Source organism: Cupressus sempervirens, chromosome 6, assembly GCF_028749045.1.
Source record: "Cupressus sempervirens isolate cs-2001-9-10 chromosome 6, ASM2874904v1, whole genome shotgun sequence".
NCBI classification, from domain to species: Eukaryota; Viridiplantae; Streptophyta; class Pinopsida; order Cupressales; family Cupressaceae; genus Cupressus; species Cupressus sempervirens.
This window is the reverse complement of record NC_143123.1, coordinates 452,601,713-452,620,925: the sequence shown is the minus strand read 5'-3', so window position 1 is coordinate 452,620,925 and position 19,213 is coordinate 452,601,713. Positions and strand designations below refer to the sequence as shown.

The 19,213-nt window shown below is 36.4% G+C and overlaps 1 protein-coding gene across 2 annotated transcripts; it reads left to right on the top strand.

The window, feature by feature from the left end:
- Positions 1–10,720: 10,720 nt before the first annotated feature.
- LOC149553030 (uncharacterized) lies at positions 10,721–15,811 on the top strand. Of its 2 annotated transcripts, none has more exons than XM_089788541.1 (3): positions 10,721–13,553; positions 14,374–14,608; positions 14,780–15,811. In XM_089788541.1, the coding sequence occupies exon 1, from the start codon at positions 10,862–10,864 to the stop codon at positions 12,968–12,970; it is 2,109 nt and encodes a 702-aa protein (XP_089644667.1). In that variant the 5' UTR covers positions 10,721–10,861; the 3' UTR covers positions 12,971–13,553; positions 14,374–14,608; positions 14,780–15,811. The 2 variants fall into 2 exon arrangements, with proteins under 2 accessions (XP_089644667.1, XP_089644666.1); XM_089788540.1 differs by having other exon boundaries at positions 10,721–13,593.
- Positions 15,812–19,213: the final 3,402 nt, after the last annotated feature.

The following is a 19,213-nucleotide window of genomic DNA, read 5'->3' as shown; positions in this document are numbered from 1 at the left end:
TGGCTCACCATCACTGAACTGGGAATCAACAGATGGCTCCAATCTCTAACTCTGAGTGGCTGTAGGCTGGATAGGACCCTGTGCAATCTCCTCAACAAACCCCACCTCAAAATCCATGTGAGGTAGCATAGTAGAAAGGATCACTATAATCTCCCCAACCAATCTATGAATAGCACTAGTACCTCAGATGAGAACACCTTCTGACACTTTATGCGAGTCTAAACAAACACCTGCACTATCCAACAAATACTCCATGAATGGTTCAGTGCAGTAAAAATTATACGAGGAAGCATCAACATACTCCCCTGCACACCACAACTGATCCCTCTATAAAGGTGGCATGACCAACTGTACCACACTTTCATCTATGTGAGAAGAATCAATCTGGAGACTTGACTCCATTGGTATCCCAAACTCATTAGGACCAAGTACTCCCAAATCCTGAACATGTGTGTCAACCCCAACATGTTCCTCAGTAACAACTACAGGAGCGTAATCACCACCAACCACCTCAATATACAAATGAAATGGGTCTAGGGTTGGTGTAGACCACAAATGCTCCAACTCCAAAGTCACCTCCTCTAACTGGAATTGTGACTCCTATAGATCTCACTGTGTGACCTCCAAAGCCTCAATAGTCATTGTGAGCTCCTGGGTAAGCTCACTGACCTCCTCCTCACAATCTAAGAGTGCCTCATAGGCTGTACTCCCCCACTCAACCAGGTGATCACGGTCAGCTACCAACTATAAGTAATCTTGTCTCAAAATCTTGACAGCTTCACGCAAGGCATGAACCTCTGCCAAAGGAAGGTAACCACCACTATACTCATCTGTCATAGAAGCACCCCAACCAATAATGGCCAACAACTAATGAGTGGTATCAAAATTCTCAAGAGCAGTAGTGATATCTCTCTCGCCAACTCTCAACTGGCTGGTCACATGGTGACTCCGCACTACAGGCCTCCTATTAACAGTCTTGAATATGTTGTCCACACTATGAGAGAAAATTGAATCAAATGAAATCCCCTCAAGATCACCAATGCTCAATGTACATACATCTGAGTACACCTCCACACTTTGAACGCAAGCATCAGAATCATCCTCATCTAACTTCAAAGAAGCTTCTGCTAAAACTATCTCATCATCAGAATCTCCAGCTCCCTCATCCTCTACAACTAACTGAGAGTCTAGATCCTGACAAATATCATCAAAGGTCATTGACAAAGTAACTTACTCAACTGACAAGGTAGCCCTAGCTGAAACAAACTCCTGCCACTCAGACTCTACATCATCCTCATTCATCTTTAGCTAGTTCCTCAAACTGTGTAAACCATGTAGAGTATCTCTAGCTTCATCCTTGAAGTCTTCCTAAAGTATTGTGTGCCCAACATCTTCCTCCAAGCTGGTCTGATTTTTGTCCTCCCTAGATTTGGCTATATGTTGGTCACCAACTGCTGCAAACTCCTTGTAGAGGTTTCTAGATACCTCACTTGTAGAGACCTCTTGTTCCTCTTTCTCTTTGTTTTGTGATGTAGTCCTCTTAAACATGGAAACCATCAATTCATTCATCCTTTTCTGACTTTCATGCAACCTTTTCAAATTTTGTTTAAGCTTCTTCATATCCTTGTCCCACTGCTTTTGGGTACTTGAAGTAAACATGATTAATTAACTGATTCAATGTCCAATCTACCCAATAGGATGGTAGGTCAATAGCTCTGATACTACTGTAATGATCCTGCTCAAATCTAATTGAAAACTTCTGATTGAAGGCTCAATAAATTTTGTCAAACACTTTGCATACAAGGGTCATATGACTGATATAACTTTTCAGTTTGCTAAAATGACTCTTTTCTTCAATTTGCATCAATAAGAATGCTTGCAAGAAGACTCCAGATTGTCTAAACAATGACCTAACATGAATGTACAACTAATTTTGGCAATATTCAGTGCATATATATGATTTAAGCATGAGAAATGAACACGTACAACCAACTAGAATTTTTACAAACAGTTGGTATGCAAACTAACTAGCTAATAATAAATGATATTGAATTGCTCAAATGACACCAACAACTATTATCTACTTAATTACAATGAAATTTCTAATACAATGCTCATGAAATATGGCCAAGACTCTTGGCATTTACATGGATTACAAAATATGATCATGTTGGTATAATGCACGCCTACAGCTGAAACTTATAACACCTAAAATGCAATGCTAACATGAATGATAAACAAAGGAACCTAGAGAAATGACGATGCCTTAGAAAAGAGCTGATGAAAGAATCAAGTTTCAAGCAAAACGAACTTCTCTTAGGCCCAATCGATGCTTTCACCCAGCTGCCCCTATTCTTGCCTACCAATACTTTAGAAAAATAAATGTAGCCTCTAAGCTCCTCGAATTTGTCCTTGAAATGATTGTCTCAACGATAGCAATTGAATGCAACAATACCTAGAACAAATCGAATGCCTCTAAGTGAAGATATGAACAAAAATATGTTTCCAATGATGCCCTGACAACAGTATATCAGACTTCTAAATAAATTCTAGATGCTGCAAATCACCTCCTCAATGCAAATTCATTGAAGACTATGAACTCCAAAAAGTGTCCAAAGCAAACACCAATCAATATCATACAAAACTTGGCCAAAGGCCCCAAAGTTTTAACCAATGAAGCACAAATGAAATTCTAAAGTAACTTTATCCCCAGTTGCAATAATTCAAGTGATATTTCACACCCTCAAAATTGCCTACCAATTAAGAGTTTTCGTTCTCAATGGCCAATTGTGACTACTACAGAAACCCTAGGCTCCACAACCATCAAACATCAACATCAACAACAACAAATCTGCCTGCTGAGAATTAAGCCCAAGATGCCTATTTATTCTTTTTCCTCCACTTTCTCCAAAAACTTCTAGAACATTATTTTATTTATTAAGTGACTTTATAAAATATTTTATAATTCAAGTCACTTTATTAAATTAATTAAATATAAAGTTACCTTTTAATATTTGTTTATTTGATAACTTTATAAATAGTTAACTTAATACCACTTATTTATTTAATTAAAATAATTAATTATTCATCCTCATAAAATATTCATTATTTTGGACAACTTAACTAATTAAATTAATTAAATCAAATCACCTCCAAAAAAAAGGGGACATGACAGTCCGCCCCCCCTGAAATTGCTTGTCCCCAAGCAATCTCAGCAACAAGTACCATTCTCCTCCACCTGGATCCCAAGTGAAAACATGTGTAATGTCCCAATCCTCACCATACTCCTATGAAGAAATCATCAACATTACAAAAATCAACAACTAAGAAACTACAATCAACACCCAAACAACTGACATCACTAACAAAATCATCTAAAGACCAACTGTAGATGCCAATAAAAGAAACCACCCTATGGAACTCAAGCCAACTAAAACATTGACTCTGTCAAAACTCAAGTCCCTATCTAACTGACACTCGCACCCAACTGCACTGTGGATATGACAACAACCATAGGTACCTAAGTCACTGCCACCAAATCCAATCTCTGATAAATTGTCCTGGTTGTGTCAATACTACAAGCTGTGTAACTTGCAATTGCCAATTCCATCAACAAAAGATGGTGCCAATCCATCCCATAAGGGATGGTAAGAAATTGGAACTGATCTACACCTATGTGAAATCAAATCTTCTATCTCTAGGTCAAAAGAAAAATGATGAGTGTGCCCCACTGTATAATGCTGGTAAGAACCCCCAAACTCCGCTACTAGCTCACCATCACTAAATTGGGAATCAACAGATGGCTCCAATCTCTAACTTCAAGTGGCTATAGGCTGGATAGGACCCTATGCAATCTGCTCAACAAATCCCACCTCAAAATCCCTGTGAGGTAGCATAGTAGAAAGGATCACTATAATCTCCCCAACCAATCTATGAATCGCACTAGTACCTTAGATGAGAAGACCTTTTGATACTTTATGTGAGTCTAGATGAACACCTGTACTATCCAACAAATACTCCATGAACGGTTTAGTGTAGTAAAAATTATACGAGGAAGCATCAACATACTCCCCTGCACATCACAACTGATCCCTCTGTAAAGGTGGCATGACCAATTGTACCACACTGTCATCTGTGTGAGAAGAATCAATCTGGAGACTCGTCTCCACTGGTATCCCAAATTCATCAGGACTAGGTACTCCCAAATCCTAAACATGTGTGTCAACCCCTACATGTTCCTTAGTAACAACTGCAGGAGCATACTCACCACCAACCACCTCAATATACAAATGAATTGGGTCTGGGGTTAGTGTAGACCGCAAATGCTCCAACTCCACAGTCACCTCCTCTAATTGGAACAACGACTCCTGTAGATCTTGTTGTGTGACCTCCAAAGCCTTAGTAGTCATTGTGAGCTCCCCGCTAAGCTCACTCACCTCCTCCTCATGATCCAAGAGTGCCTCATAGGCTATACTCCCCCACTCAACCAGGTGATCATGGTCGACTACCAACTATAAGTAATCTTGTCTCAAAATCTTGACAAATTCACGCAAGGCATGAACCTCTGCCAAAGAAAGGTAACCACCGCTGGACTTATCTGTCATAGAAGCACCCCAACCAATAACAACCAATAACTGACGAGCGGTATCAAAATTCTCAAGAGCAGTAGTGATATCTCTCTTGCTAACTCTCAATTGGCCAGTCACATGGTGACTTTGCACTATGGGCCTCCTATTAACCATCTCGAATACACTGTCCACACTATGAGAGAAAGTTGAATCAGAGAAACTCCCCTCAAGATCACCAACGCTCAGTGTACTTACATCTGAGTACACCTTCACACTCTGAACACAAGCATTAGACTCATCCTCATCTAACTTCGAAGAAGCTACTACTAAAACTATCTCATCATCACAATCTCCAGCTCCCTTGTCCTCTGCAACTAACTGAGAGTCCAGATCCTGACAAATATCATCAGGGATTACTAACAAAGTAACTCCCTCAATTGACAAGGTAGCCCTAGCTGAAACAAACTCCTGCCACTCAGACTCTACCTCATCTTCATTCATCTTTAGCTAGTTCCTCAAACTGTGTAAACCATGTAGAGTATCTCTAGCTTCATCCTTGAAGTCCTCCTAAAGTATTGTGTGCCCAACATCGTCCTCCAAGCTGGTTTGATTTTTGTCCTCCCTAGATTTGGCTATATTATGGTCACCAATTGCTGCAAACTCCTTGTAGAGGTTTCTAGATACCTCACTTGTAGATACCTCTTGTTCCTCTTTCTCTTTGTTCTGTGATGTAGTCCTCTTAAACATAGAAACCATCAATTCATTCATCCTTTTCTAACTTTCATCCAACCTTTTCAAAATTTGTTTAAGCTTCTTCATATCCTTGTCCCACTGCTTCTAGGTACTTGAAGTAAACATGATTAACTAACTAATTCAATGTCCAATCTACCCAACAGGATGGCAGGTCAATAGCTTTGATACCACTATAATGACCCTGCTCAAATCTGATTGAAAACTTCTAATTGAAGGCTCAAGAAATTTTGTCAAACACTTTGCATACAAGGGTCATATGACTGATATAACTTTTCAGTTTGCTAAAATGACTATTTTCTTCAATTTGCATAAATAAGAATGCTTGCAAGAAGACTCTAGATTGTCTAAACAATGACCTAACATGAATGTGCAACTAATTTTGGCAATATTCAATGCATATATATGATCTAAGCATGAAAAATGAACACCTACAACCAACTGGCATTTTTACAAACAGTTGCTATGCAAATTAACTAGCTAATAATAAATGATATTGAATTGCTCAACTATTATCTCCTTAATTGCAATGAAATTTCTAATACAATGCTCATGAAATATGGTTGAGACTCTTGGCATTTACATGGATTACAAAATATGATAATGTTGGTATAATGCACACCTACAACTGAAACTTATAACACCTAAAATGCAATGCTAACATGAATGATAAACAAAGGAACTTGGAGAAATGATGATGCCTTAGAAAAGAGCTGATGAAAGAATAAAGTTTCAAGCAAAATGAACTTCTCTTAGGCCCAATTGATGCTTTCACCCAGCCGCCCCTGTTCTTTCCTGACAATACTTTAGAAAAATAAATGTAGCCTTTAAGTTCCTTGAATTTGTCCTTGAAATGATTGTCTCGACGATAGCAATTGAATGCAACAATACCTAGAACCATCGTATACCTCTAAGTGAAGATATGAACAAAAATATGTTTCCAATGATGCGCCAACACCAATATATCAGACTTCTAAATAAATTGTAGATGTTGCAAATCACCTCCTCAATGCAAATTCGTTGAAGACTATGAACTCCAAAAAGTGTCCAAAGCAAACACCAATCAATATCATACAAAACTTGGCCAAGGGCCCCAAAGTTTTAACCAATGAAGCACAAATGAAAGTCTAAAGTAACTTTCTTCCCAGCTGCAATAATTCAAGTGATATTTCACACCCTCAAAATTGCCTATCAATTGAGAGTTTTCGTTCTCAATGGCCAATTGTGACTACTACAGAAACCCTAGGCTCCACAACCATCAAACATCAACATCAACAACAACAAATCTGCCTGCTGAGAATTAAGCCCAAGATGCCTATTTATTCTTTTTTCTCCACTTTCTCCAGAAACTTCTAAAACATTATTTTATTTATTAAGTGACTTTATAAAATATTTTATAATTCAAGTCACTTTATTAAATTAATTAAATATAAAGTTACCTTTTAATATTTGTTTATTTGATAACTTTATAAATAATTAACTTAATACCACTTATTTACTTAATTAAAATAATTAATTAGTCATTCTCATAAAATATTCATTATTTTAGACAACTTAATCAATTAAATTAATTAAATCAAATTACCTCCAAAAAAAAAGGGGACATGAAGATAGTTTCTTGGATTATAGATATTCTGTCTATTATAGATCTTCCTGGGACAAAGCCTGTTTGTTTTTCCGATATGAGCTTTGGAAAAAATCTTTTGAGGCAATTTGCCAAAATTTTTGAGAAAATTTTATAAATAGTGTTGCATAGGGCAATTGGTCTGAAATCCTCAGGTGCTACACTTTCATTTTTTTTGGGAATAAGTGTTAAAAATGTATGATTGATTTTCTGTTAGTATTGATCCGCCATTCTGAGTAGCTTCCAGAGCTTTCCATGATTCTTCTCCTATTATGTCCCAACATTGTTGGAAGAAGAAAGCTTGGAAGCCATCATGTCCTAGTGATTTAGTTGGATTAGTATTAAAGAGCACAACTTTAACTTCTTGGAGAGTGAAAGGTTTGTTTAAGATTTTATTATCCTCTTCTGTTATCAGCTTAGGAATATACTTTAACATATCTTCTTGAACAATTTTATTTGATGAGTCATAATTTTTAAGGGTCTCCTTGTAATATTGGACAAAGATTATTACAAAGATATCTGCTATCTTTTTTGGGTTTTCAATTTGCTACCCCTCTGGATTCTTAATCTTTGGTATATTAATATGGTTTCTGTTTAAAATAGTACTGCTATGAAAGAATTTTGTATTACGATCTCCTTCTTGTAACCATTTTTCCCTGGATTTTTGTCTCGAGAAGATTTCTTCTTTAGCTAATATCTCTTCTTGTTTTAATAAGTATTCTTTTTCTAGTTGATAAGCTTCATTATTCATACCTTTCATAATGATTTCTTTGTTAAGGTTACTAATTTTTTCTTCAATGTCTAGTTTTTCTTTAAAAATATTTTTAAAATGAGTTTTGTTCCATTTTAAGATTTTTTCTTTCACACTTTTTAATTTAGATACAAAGCAATACATTTTGGATCCCTCAAACAGTTCGTCTTGCCACCATCCTTTTATCTGCTCCATAAAAGATTCATCCATGAACCACATTTTCTCACATTTGAAGGGGTTCCTGCTTGGTTTTTGCTGCTCTTTGATTTCCAATTTTATGGGAAATGGTCTGAACCTGCCATTGGAAGGATTTCTACACTTATTGTACTGTCCATTGAATTGAGCTCACCTTTCATAAGAAATCTATCCAAACGTTTTGCTATAAAACAAAATCCTTTCCTTCTGTTGTTCCAAGTATATACTCCATTTTTGGTGGGGATATCCATGAGGGAGTCCTTTTGGATCCAATTTTTAAAATCTCCCATGGCTTTGGATACTGTAGTACATCCTCCAAATTTTCCTCCTTTTTTAATACTATGCTAAAATCTTCTCCTAGGATGAATATCTCTTGGGGTTTAAAGTTAATAAAAGTGTTGATGTCATTCCAAACCGCTACTTTGTCTACTGACTGGACAGGTCCATAAACATTTATTAGGATTGGCTGCAAGCTTGTATTATTACTGACAGCTTTGCATCCCATCTAGTTAGTTTTAGTGGTTATTATTTCAATATTGGTTTACTGTGGATTCCAAATAACCCCAAGCCCTCCTGATGCACCCTGAGACTGATAGAATTTTGACTTCCATTTCCCCAATTTCTGTCTCATTTTTATTCCTTCTTCTTTATTTAATTTTGTTTCTCATATTAGCATTATATCATAATCAAACAAGGTGAGATTGTGCTTTAGTAAGCACTTCTTGCTAGGGACATTTATGCCCCTAGCATTCCAGGTTGTGATTCTCATTGTTCCTTAGGAAGGCTCTTCCCCTTCCCATTTTGTAGAAAATTGAGAATCTTAGTTTGTTCCTTTACCTGCCCTGCTGCCTCTCTGAGTTCTTTTAGTGATTTACTTCCTCGCTTCTATTTTATTTTTCCACAATTCAGAGTCTTCATTCCTTCCCGATTCACTGAGATACCTATTCTTTCCAAGTTTTGGTCATTTATTACTTTTTCTGCTATCTCTGAATCCTCTCTTTCTTGTTTATCTTCTGTAACAATTTCTTTGATAATTAGTTTATTAATATGGCATTCCTTACTTACCAGGTCTTGATCTTTTTCCATATCTCTGTCCTCTGTAATATTCTTCTCCTCAATAGGGTTGTCCTTTGATTCATTCCACATAATTTGCTCTTTAGTTAATATATTTGTCAATTCAGAGGGTGCTTCTCTTCTTTCTGATTCTAGTTCCAATCCCTCTTTATTTAGTGCAAACATATCCTTTCCATCATTAGGAGTTTGCCAAAATTTGTAACTTTTCTTTTTTTCTTTTTCCCTAATGGTTATGTTGCTCCAATGTGCTGAATCTGACGGTGGGATAATAGCCTCCCGTTCTATGTTTTCTCTTTGATACTATTTTCCTTGTAAACTTTTAGTTATCTGCTCCTTTCCTTTAATTGTTCTTGGTTCTGTGTTTTCTTCTTTCTTTCTAGCCTGATCTTTTCTTAGATCCTCTTTCTGCTGATTTCCTTTATCTGATGGTTCCCCTGTTTCTGTAATTACTATTCTTTTCCCTTTATGTTCCTTATGAACTTCTTCCGCCAATAAGCTTTGATCAATTAGATCATTTTGAATCAATAAAATTTTATAGGATAGCTTATTTAGCTTTTTGATATTGAGTTCCATTTCTTCTATTGTTTCTTTTTCTGATTGACAATCCCTACATTTATTGAATTTATTTAGAGAATGTTGGTAGCTTATATTGTCCATCCTGTCTTTCCCCATCGAACCCTCTAAATCCATTTCCTCTTGTTTTTCTACTTTACCATTTTCAAGAGTTCCATCTCCATTGCTTTTGATCTCTTCTTCTCCTCTCTGGCCCTCTCTGTTATTCTTCGATACTCCATTTATCTCTTCTTCCTGCGTTTTCTTTTCCCCTTGTTCTTTCTTGTATTCATGTTGTCTTTAATGTTATTTTTAATATGAGATTTAGTTAAGTTTGGATTCTTAATTTTATCTATGATTCCTGAATATTCTTTAAATGATAAACTGTAAATTGATCTATTAGTGATGATTTTTCTGCTGACTGTGTTGCTTAGATCTAATTTTACCAATATTCTTATTATGTTTCTTTTATCTGTATTATCTTCAAAACCTATCAAAGATCCTATTGATTAACCAATTTTCTTTATGATGTTACTTTCCATTAATTCTGATGGAATTTTTGAACTTTCCATCCATTTGATAAACACTATATCTTTTGCTGATAAAAAAAAAGAATATTTGGAATGAATCTATCTCTAATTTCGTGGGGTAACCATTGCATATAAATAAAAAATAACCTCATCTCTCATACTAAAATTTGTGCTTAAATTTAATCACTTAAAATGTTGCTGATTGTGAAAAATGACATATGACTTCACAATTTATTTTTTTCCGTCTCTTTTATTTTTTCCTATTTTTCTCAAAACATTTATCTACAAAATTTATTAATAAGATTTCTATTTTACATATTCAATAATCATAGGGCCACTCAATAAATTGATGTTAGAAATGTTGAACAACTAAAATAAGCTTTCCACCCACATACCCACCCTAAAATTTGATAGTGTAAATGTTGAACAACTAAAATAAGCTTCCCACCCACATGCCCACCCTAAAATTTGGTAGTGGCTATAGTGCAACTTATATGTACCAAACTAGTATTAAATAGTGGCAACCTAAAATATGAACATAGGACGTACGGACCTGGACCTGCGTCTAAATGCTAAACTAAAACGTCACCTCTTACAAAGGAAGACATTTTTTTTTCCTAACTTCTTCTATGCACTTTTTTTTTTTCGAACTTCTTCCAAGTGTTTGAGGTTTTAGTTTATAATTTATCCAATACCGTCATATACAGACAATTTGTGTTAAATCCAATATTCGTTTATTACTAGGAACAATATTCCATTGGGTGATATAACAGAAACCAATAATGGGAATGACCTTTTATAACCAAGAGCAAACAGGATGGAGGTGAACCATCCCATCTCCATTGCCACTCCGGCAGTTGCACGATGCTGGAACAACAGACAGATACACTTTTTTACATTCCTTCTAAACAACCAAACTGCTTTAGATTCCAGCACAGAAAATATTGCTTTCAAGCGAAGGAATAAATCTGGAGTTCGCAAGACCACGTGCGATTTCGACATTGATGTGGTTTCGGAAAATATGAAAATCACAAGCTATGCAAAAGATGGCAAAATTGAGGAAGCACGCCAAGTGTTTGAGAAAATGACTAAACGAAGCGTTATTTCATGGAACGCCATGGTCACTGGATATGCGTGTAATGGTAAGATAAATGACGCGCGACAGCTGTTTGAGGTAATGCCTGAACGGGATGTGGTTTCGTGGAATTCTATGGTTTCAGGTTATGTTCGGAATGAGAGTTTGGATAAGGCACGGCAACTGTTTGACAGAATGCCTGAACGAGATGTGGTTTCTTGGGATTGCATGGTTTCGGGATATGCTCGGGGTGGGAGAATGGAAGACGCATGCCAACTGTTTAACAGTATGCCTGAAAAGAATGTGATTACATGGAAAGCAATGCTTGTGGGTTATGCACAGATTGGGAGAATAGAAGACGCACGTCGTCTGTTCGACGAAGTGCCTGAACGAGATTCGGCGTCATGGAATATGATGATTACAGGTTATGCACAGGGTGGAAGAATGTTGGAGGCGCGCCGGTTGTTTGATACAATGCCGGGGAAAAACACAGTTTCTTGGAATTTGATGATTACAGGGTATGCTCAGAAGGGGCAGATGTCGGATGCAAAAGACCTCTTTGATAAGATGCCTGTGCGAGATGTTGTAACATGGACTGCCATGGTTACAGGGTACGCTCAGAATGGGAATATAAGTGGTGCACGCCAGTTGTTTGATAAGATGCCTGAAAGGAACATAATCTCATGGAATGCAATGATTGCTGGGTATGCCCAAAATGGCAGAATGGAGGATGCATCCCATCTGTTTAGTTCAATGCCAAACCGAAATATTTCGTCATGGAATGCAATGATTGCAGGATTTGCGCAGAACGGGAAGATAGAATATTCTAGAAGACTTTTTGATGAAATGGGTACCCGCGATAGCCTCTCTTGGACTGTTATGATAGCAGGTTATGCTCAAAATGATCATGGTGAGGAGGCCCTGAAAATGTTCTCTCGAATGAGGCAATCAGGTTTCAAACCTGTTGAATCCACCTTTACTTGTGTACTTAGTGCATGTGCAAGTCTAGCAGCTCTGGAACAAGGCAAGCAACTCCATGGCATTTCCATACAAACAGGATTTGAACCAGGTGTATTTGTGGGGAATGCCATTGTTACAATGTACTGCAAGTGTGGAAGCATAGATGAGGCACATTGTCTATTTGAAATGATGCCTAAAAGAGACGTGGTTTCATGGAATGCAATCATTGCAGGATATGCTCAACATGGCTACGGCAAAGAGGCACTTCAATTCTTTGAACAAATGCAACACATGGGAATTAAGCCAAACCGTATTACTCTAATTGCTGTCCTGTCTGCATGCAGCCATGCTGGCTTAGTGAACAAAGGTGAGCATTACTTCCACTCCATGACTAAAGATCATGGCATTGCACCAACAGTTGAACACTATGCCTGCATGGTTGACCTTCTTGGCCGTGCCGGGCACCTAGTTGAGGCAGAGGATTTCGTAAACAATATGCCAATTGAACCCAATGCAAAAGTATGGGGTGCATTGCTGGGTGCTAGCAGAATTCATGGAAACATAGAGCTAGGACAGCGAGCAGCAGAGAAGATTTTTGAATTAGAACCACATAATGCAGGAATACATGTGCTGTTGTTTAACATGTATGTTGCAGCTGGCAGATGGAATGATGCAACGAATTTGAGAGTAATGATGAAGCAACAGGGGTTAAAGAAGGAACCGGGATGCAGCTGGGTTGAGATCGAAAACAAGATACACGCATTTGTTGTAGGAGACAAGTCACATCCACAAACTGAAAAGATCTATGCAATGCTTGAGAGATTAGCTGAGCAGATGAAGGAAGCAGGTTATGTACCCATTAAAAACCTTTTTTTGAATGATGGGGATTAGTAGAAAAAGGAGCATGTTTACCATGTGAGATTAGCTGAGTTGATGAAGGAAACAAATTATGTGCTCCTTGAAAACTTTGTTCCGAGTGATGGGGATTAGTAGAAAAACAAGCATGTTTCTTATCGCAGGAGTCACCAATTGTGGCTTTTGATAAAAGGTAAACGTCCGGTGACTTCTAAAATCAAGAAACTCCAGATTGTGTCGAAATGAGCATATTGAAATTAAATTGTATCTCCAAGATAACGTTGCAATGGGTGCCAACAATTGTGGTAGGCTACCTAACACGGCTCTCAGAGGTTTTGGGTTTGTATCGTGGTTGGCCCTTGCTTTGCAACATTTTATCAAAGCTAAGTTGGCTGGAGGAATAAGTGTTGCAAACTGTGGCTCATTATTCAGAAAGGCCATAAGCAAGTTCCAGATATGAAAACATATACATTTTTATTACATTTCTCATTAAAGATCATCACTTTCCTTCATCAAAGTTCCTCCTCTTGCAGAAACCACTTGGACGCTAGACCATCAGGGAGATGTGAAACTAAACAAGCACAACATAACTGTTATTTAGTGGATCAAGATTCAAATGGTAATTGATCCAGCTTTACTCCTTGCTGAATCCTTAGAAGGTAACCAATCTATTGGCCCTGGTGAGAAAACGTGTGAAAACAAATGAAAATGATATATTGATTATAACAATCTTTTTGAATGAATGTAGTATTAAAAATAAAAATTAAATAAATTTGGCATTTCTGCTTTTTTGAGAGGGCACAAATTTATTTGAAAATTACTTGTATTTATTATTTATATGCAAAAACAATTGTCATCGTTGTGACAGATGTCATCCTGTGCTAATCTTTCATTCGCAAGAATTATGGTGATGTCTTGTTCTCTCTTGCTTTATATGTTTTTTTTCCAGTTTCATGAGATCAAATATTCTCTCCTCCTTTCTACCGAGGAAAACATTTTCACCTAATGAAGGAAATTGATAACCTTTTGGAACTTAAAATAATCCATTAAGTGCTAGCAAATTTGTTCCAAGTTGAGTAACTTCAATTAAAAATTTGGAGTAAATTGTTAGACCCTGCCTCTTAATGGCTGGGACTAATGTTTTTTAGTGACTTTGGTATATTAATCTTTTTCTTGCAAACTGGACAAATGCCAGATAATCACACTTATCCAATAGTAGTGGCTAAAAACCAACTAAAATTAAAAAGATGATTGCTAACTAAAATGTAAAATATATAAAGACATTTGAAAAAAAAAGGTTCCCCCCTTGGTAAGATATGCCTTTGTAGTTTGCTGTTTAGATGTTGCCTATCCTATGATTTGTGTACATTTTTATATTAAAATGAAATTTCTATTTCTATTTCTAATTTTTAATTGGTTGTTTCCATTTTCTCCAACAGTATTTATTTTTTCTCTGATAAATTAAGGAGATAGCAGGCGGAGTGTTGTGTAAAGCTGGGAGACATGGCAACCTGGAACATATTGGCAATATGAAATTCATGCATCAGCATATGCCTCTAGTTGGGCGACAACTCCAGAAGACAGATGGCATCAATGTGGAAAGCATTATTAATGCCACCAACTTCTGCCTTCCTAACAATGCACTCCCTAACAACAATGGCGTACAGTCCTCAGGTTCAACATTTTGACCTTTTTTAGCCCGTTTTCCAAAACATTGCAAGTACAGAGTTGGGATTGTGCCTGTTATGTACAGGGGAAAGTGTTGCTTCAAACCATTTCTTTTTCTATTTTTCATAGACTGAATTAGGACTTAACATTCTCTGATTTAATGTTTGTTTGATGCAGGGTGCCCTGCCAGTGCAAGGGAAGAATTCAATTCACAATTAATGGTCTCTCCTACTTCAATCTAGTTCTTATCACTGATGTTGGTGGATTAGGGGATGTGCATGCATCTTAGTGAAGGGTTTAAAGATTGGGTGGCAGACAATGTTGCACAACTAGGGCCAAAACTGGTAGAGCACCACTTTCTTGGACGACTAGAGCCTCTCTTTCAAGGTTCATTTCCTTCAGCGTGGCTCCCGCTGGTTGGCAAGTTGGCCAGACTGTTAGGGCCCGTTTGGTTGATGGAATACAACGGGAGTAGGAAGACAGAAAATAGAATATGTTTTATATTCTGTGTTTGGCATGCAACCACAAACTTGAGAATTGGAAGACATATTCCAAATTTTCCCCCAAATTGAGAATTGGAAGATCGATCTGCAGCTGGAACAAGCCAAGAGACCAAAGATGGGCACCTTTTTGATGAGTTGGTTGATCTTGAGGATGTTGGGGTCTTCATTACATCTATGGATGGCACTCCTGAATTTGATGAAGACTTTCTTCATCCAAATGATTCTAGTGCATCCGTTAGTCAATATCCTTTCACACGATCATCAAGGAGGCGAAAGAAGAGGAAGGCAAGCATGGCTACTTCTTTGGATGTCATATGTGAAAGTATCCAAGACATACATACGGCCATGTGGGAGGCTCACCTTGTCAAAGTTGATAAAGGGGAAACTAAGCAAGATATAGCAGCTGCATTTGCAGCCCACAAAGCCAGCTTAGTCAGCTGACACTAGTTATGGCATATGACACTTTTACTTCTGAACCTACAAAAGCATGGGGTTCTTAGAGATGAGGGCAGAGGAGGAGGAGTGTTAGATATAAGTTTGGAGGATTTCAGTGATATCCCAACACTTCACTTTAAGAAGGTTCTGTTTATTGTAAGAACAATCACATCTATGCAGTGGTTCATATTTGATATGGGAGCTCCTTTTTTTTGAGACGACAAACTTACAATCTTTTTGAAGCAATGTAAATGAATCATATTTTATAGCACTCGTGTTGCTTCTTGGTTCCTTTTGTTATTTTCACTTTATCACATTATATTGTAGAAGCATTAATAGTTATGAATAGATACCTTTAACTGATGTTTCTTTCATTATGATTGTACAATGTTTATGGTTTTCTCTTGTCTTTCAGTACATTGCGACAGTCTCATCAAATGTTACTATTAGCTCATTACCATGGTGAAGCTGAAAGGCAACCTCTGTAATTGTGGACAGAATGTAATGAATTGTCTTTTAATATTTATAAGCCTCCACAGTTCTGTAGTTCACCTTAAAACCAATGTAGTCTTGGTTGTATGGTGTATGTAGAAATGTCATTCTACATAACAAACTGTTTCGATTATTGAACTAGAAGATCCCTGTGCATACTCAGTTTTCAATCATTCAGTACTGGTAGCATTGGGAACAGCCCTACACCTGGTCATCCAATCGTCTGGATGGTTATCAATCTTCATTTGGATTATGCTCTCCTTTGTTCCCATTACCATGTTTGTTGTCAGTTTCCATTCAAACAATTCAAATTTGGGCCTGAAAGATACAAGATTTGTTTTATACTGCTGTTTCCAGCGGCCCTAGTTATGGCTATATGTTATTTCATTTCAGAAATATTGTATGTATTCATGTACTACCGCCTATTTAATACGCTAGTTGGCTGGACAAGAAAGAAGATAAGCTGTGAATCTTCTTCCCAAAGACATTAGACTTGTACTTAAATTGACTTACAATTTCTAGTGGAGGCAGACTCAAATAAATGATGCATGGGGCCTCTGGAAAATACAATTCAAGATCGGGATGGTGTCGATGCACTCCAAACCATCTGAAATGTATCTACACCTTACCTGAAAGAAATAATGCAGTATTTAAATGGAGACACTAAAACTATTTATACTTATTTTTAGTTATACATTCTTTTTTGACTTCTCATAGAAGTGCCCAATCAAAACACTAAAAGGATCTTGTAGAATGTCTTGTTGTGGCTAACATAAAACGAGACATACAATAGAGGAGAATGCTACTAAAATAATCTTGTCAAAATTGAATAGAATTCTGAATTGATTGTCTCTCACATTGCAAATACAGATATGACGTTGGTAATATACTGTCTTCAACTTCTAAATTCTTTCCAAGAAAAATAAGTTCAATTAAATAAATAAATCTGAGTCTTTCATACGTAGAATACATGCATTGGATGAATCTGGAATGCAAAAACATTCCAAAAATGAAAATGCCAAAACTGTGCTCCAATTGTACATGCACTGAGCTTATAAAATATATTGATTTGAAAATAGGTAGAGCATCAATGATCGACACTAAATAGAATTCCTTGGAGAGGCCCAAATAATTGGAGAATGATCAACATGTCCGATGGAGCAAAATGAGATTTATCATTGACTGAAGTTTGTTCCGCAACAAGAATACAACCAAACTGCATAGGGATCTTCATTCACTGCTTAGTTTTCTAGACATGCATCTAGATTCTAACATTTTCCTTGTCATTTGATAACAAATATAATACTATTGCACAAATTCCTTGTCTTCCACTGTTTTATATATTTGTTATTGTTCTTGTTTCTTCTTTGCTGCTTTGCTATCACATTTTCCTACTGTAATATTTTAAATGCTTCAAAGTAGTGTTGGCTGATTTGAAAGTAGTGTGTGCTAAATGCCTCAACACTGTTTCAGACTTCCTTGAACTGTTATAAAAGTTCCGCAACTGGTGTTTCCACCTTGGAGTAGACTAAAGTCTTTACTTTGAAATGTATTGCATGCTATTGGTTTTGATATTTTATTTTTTAATGTGACAATATTCATTATATTTTTTCATTATTTATATAGGATCGACAACTTTGGTAACTTTTCCAATGTGTGACTGTGGTGCTGGCCGCATATTAATAAGACGTCACGCACAAAGAGTAATCTTGGGCATAAATGTTTTTGTTGTCCAAATAGACAAAAAGGTTCTTACTAATTTTTTAGTTTATATATATATTATTGCGTCAATCACTTAATATAGTTTTGGAATGCAGGGCTGCAGATTCTTTCGGCGGGTTGATGATGGCCCACCTACATCAACCGCATCTAAATCTACAAAAGATGAAAAAACAATTGCAAGTTGTGCAAGGTTTGAGAGACAACTGCCAGGGTGATTGCTTCCATGGCGAAAAACGATATCATGTTTCAATGATGTGTTAATCGTGTTTTAATTGTTATAATCGCACTATTGGTTATGGTGATTTGGGATCAAATGTGAAAATGTGGTTAAAAGACAAATATTGGAGATGTAAATTTTATGACTTTGTATAGTGGTGGACAAATTTTAGTAATGACAACCATTTTGTTGTTTTGATCTTAAATATTATCGTAGAGACTAATTTTTGTTATGTTTTTGGATATAAATGAACATATTTTACTAGTTTAATGAGTATTTACTATGTATAACATTTTTTTCATTATATTTATTTGTTATATATATATATATATCTCACAAACTTCAATGAGTAAAATAAAAATGAAAATAAATTAACTTCTTTACCATTATTGAAAAATCTAACTAAAAGACAATAAATTAAAATAAATAAAATTAAGGGAAATATTTTTAAAAATACAAACATAACCTCATTTCAATTCGAATTTTGTATAACCATACAATGGATTAAACATATTCCCAGTCGAATTCCAGGTGAACTAAACAGGACTGGAATTGTCATTTTCTATTCTCATTCCCATTTGTTTTTTCTATTCTAATTTTTAATTTATATGCCAGCAACCAAACGTGCCCTTGAGGCCCGTTTGGTTGAAGCAATACAATGTGAATACGAAGACAAAAATAGAATATGTTTTATATTCTCCGTTTGGTATGCCAAAGCAGAATTGAGAATTGGGAGACATTCCAATTTTCCCCCCAAATTGAGCATATGTCTGTGCCAAAAAAATCAGTTATCCATTTCTATTCCCTATCTTAATTTTCCAAATTATATAATCTATCCGGTCCGTGGTGGTTATGCGCATAGGGTTTAATCATATTGGAACTGATGTTTTTCGTTGTTCAACAGTTTGCAACAAGGTTTCTGCTGATTTCTGCAACGAGGTTTCTTCTACTTGCTGAGTGCATGGGAGATCATTTCTGGCTTTTCAACTTTTTGAGTTCGTGGCTTCTTTTCCAAAGCTCATTATTAAATTTATCAAAAACTAAATGGTAAGGCTATAATTAAATTATCAAATTTATTTATTAAATTTATCAAAAACTAAATAGTAAGGTGATAATTAGGCCCTGTTGTTTTCTGTCGTGCAACCAATGGGAAAGAAGTGTGATTACAGTGATGATTATTTGGTTTAAGCCATTCTTTGCAAGCTACGAGTGTTTAAAACTGCTGCAATAGTGACAATACAA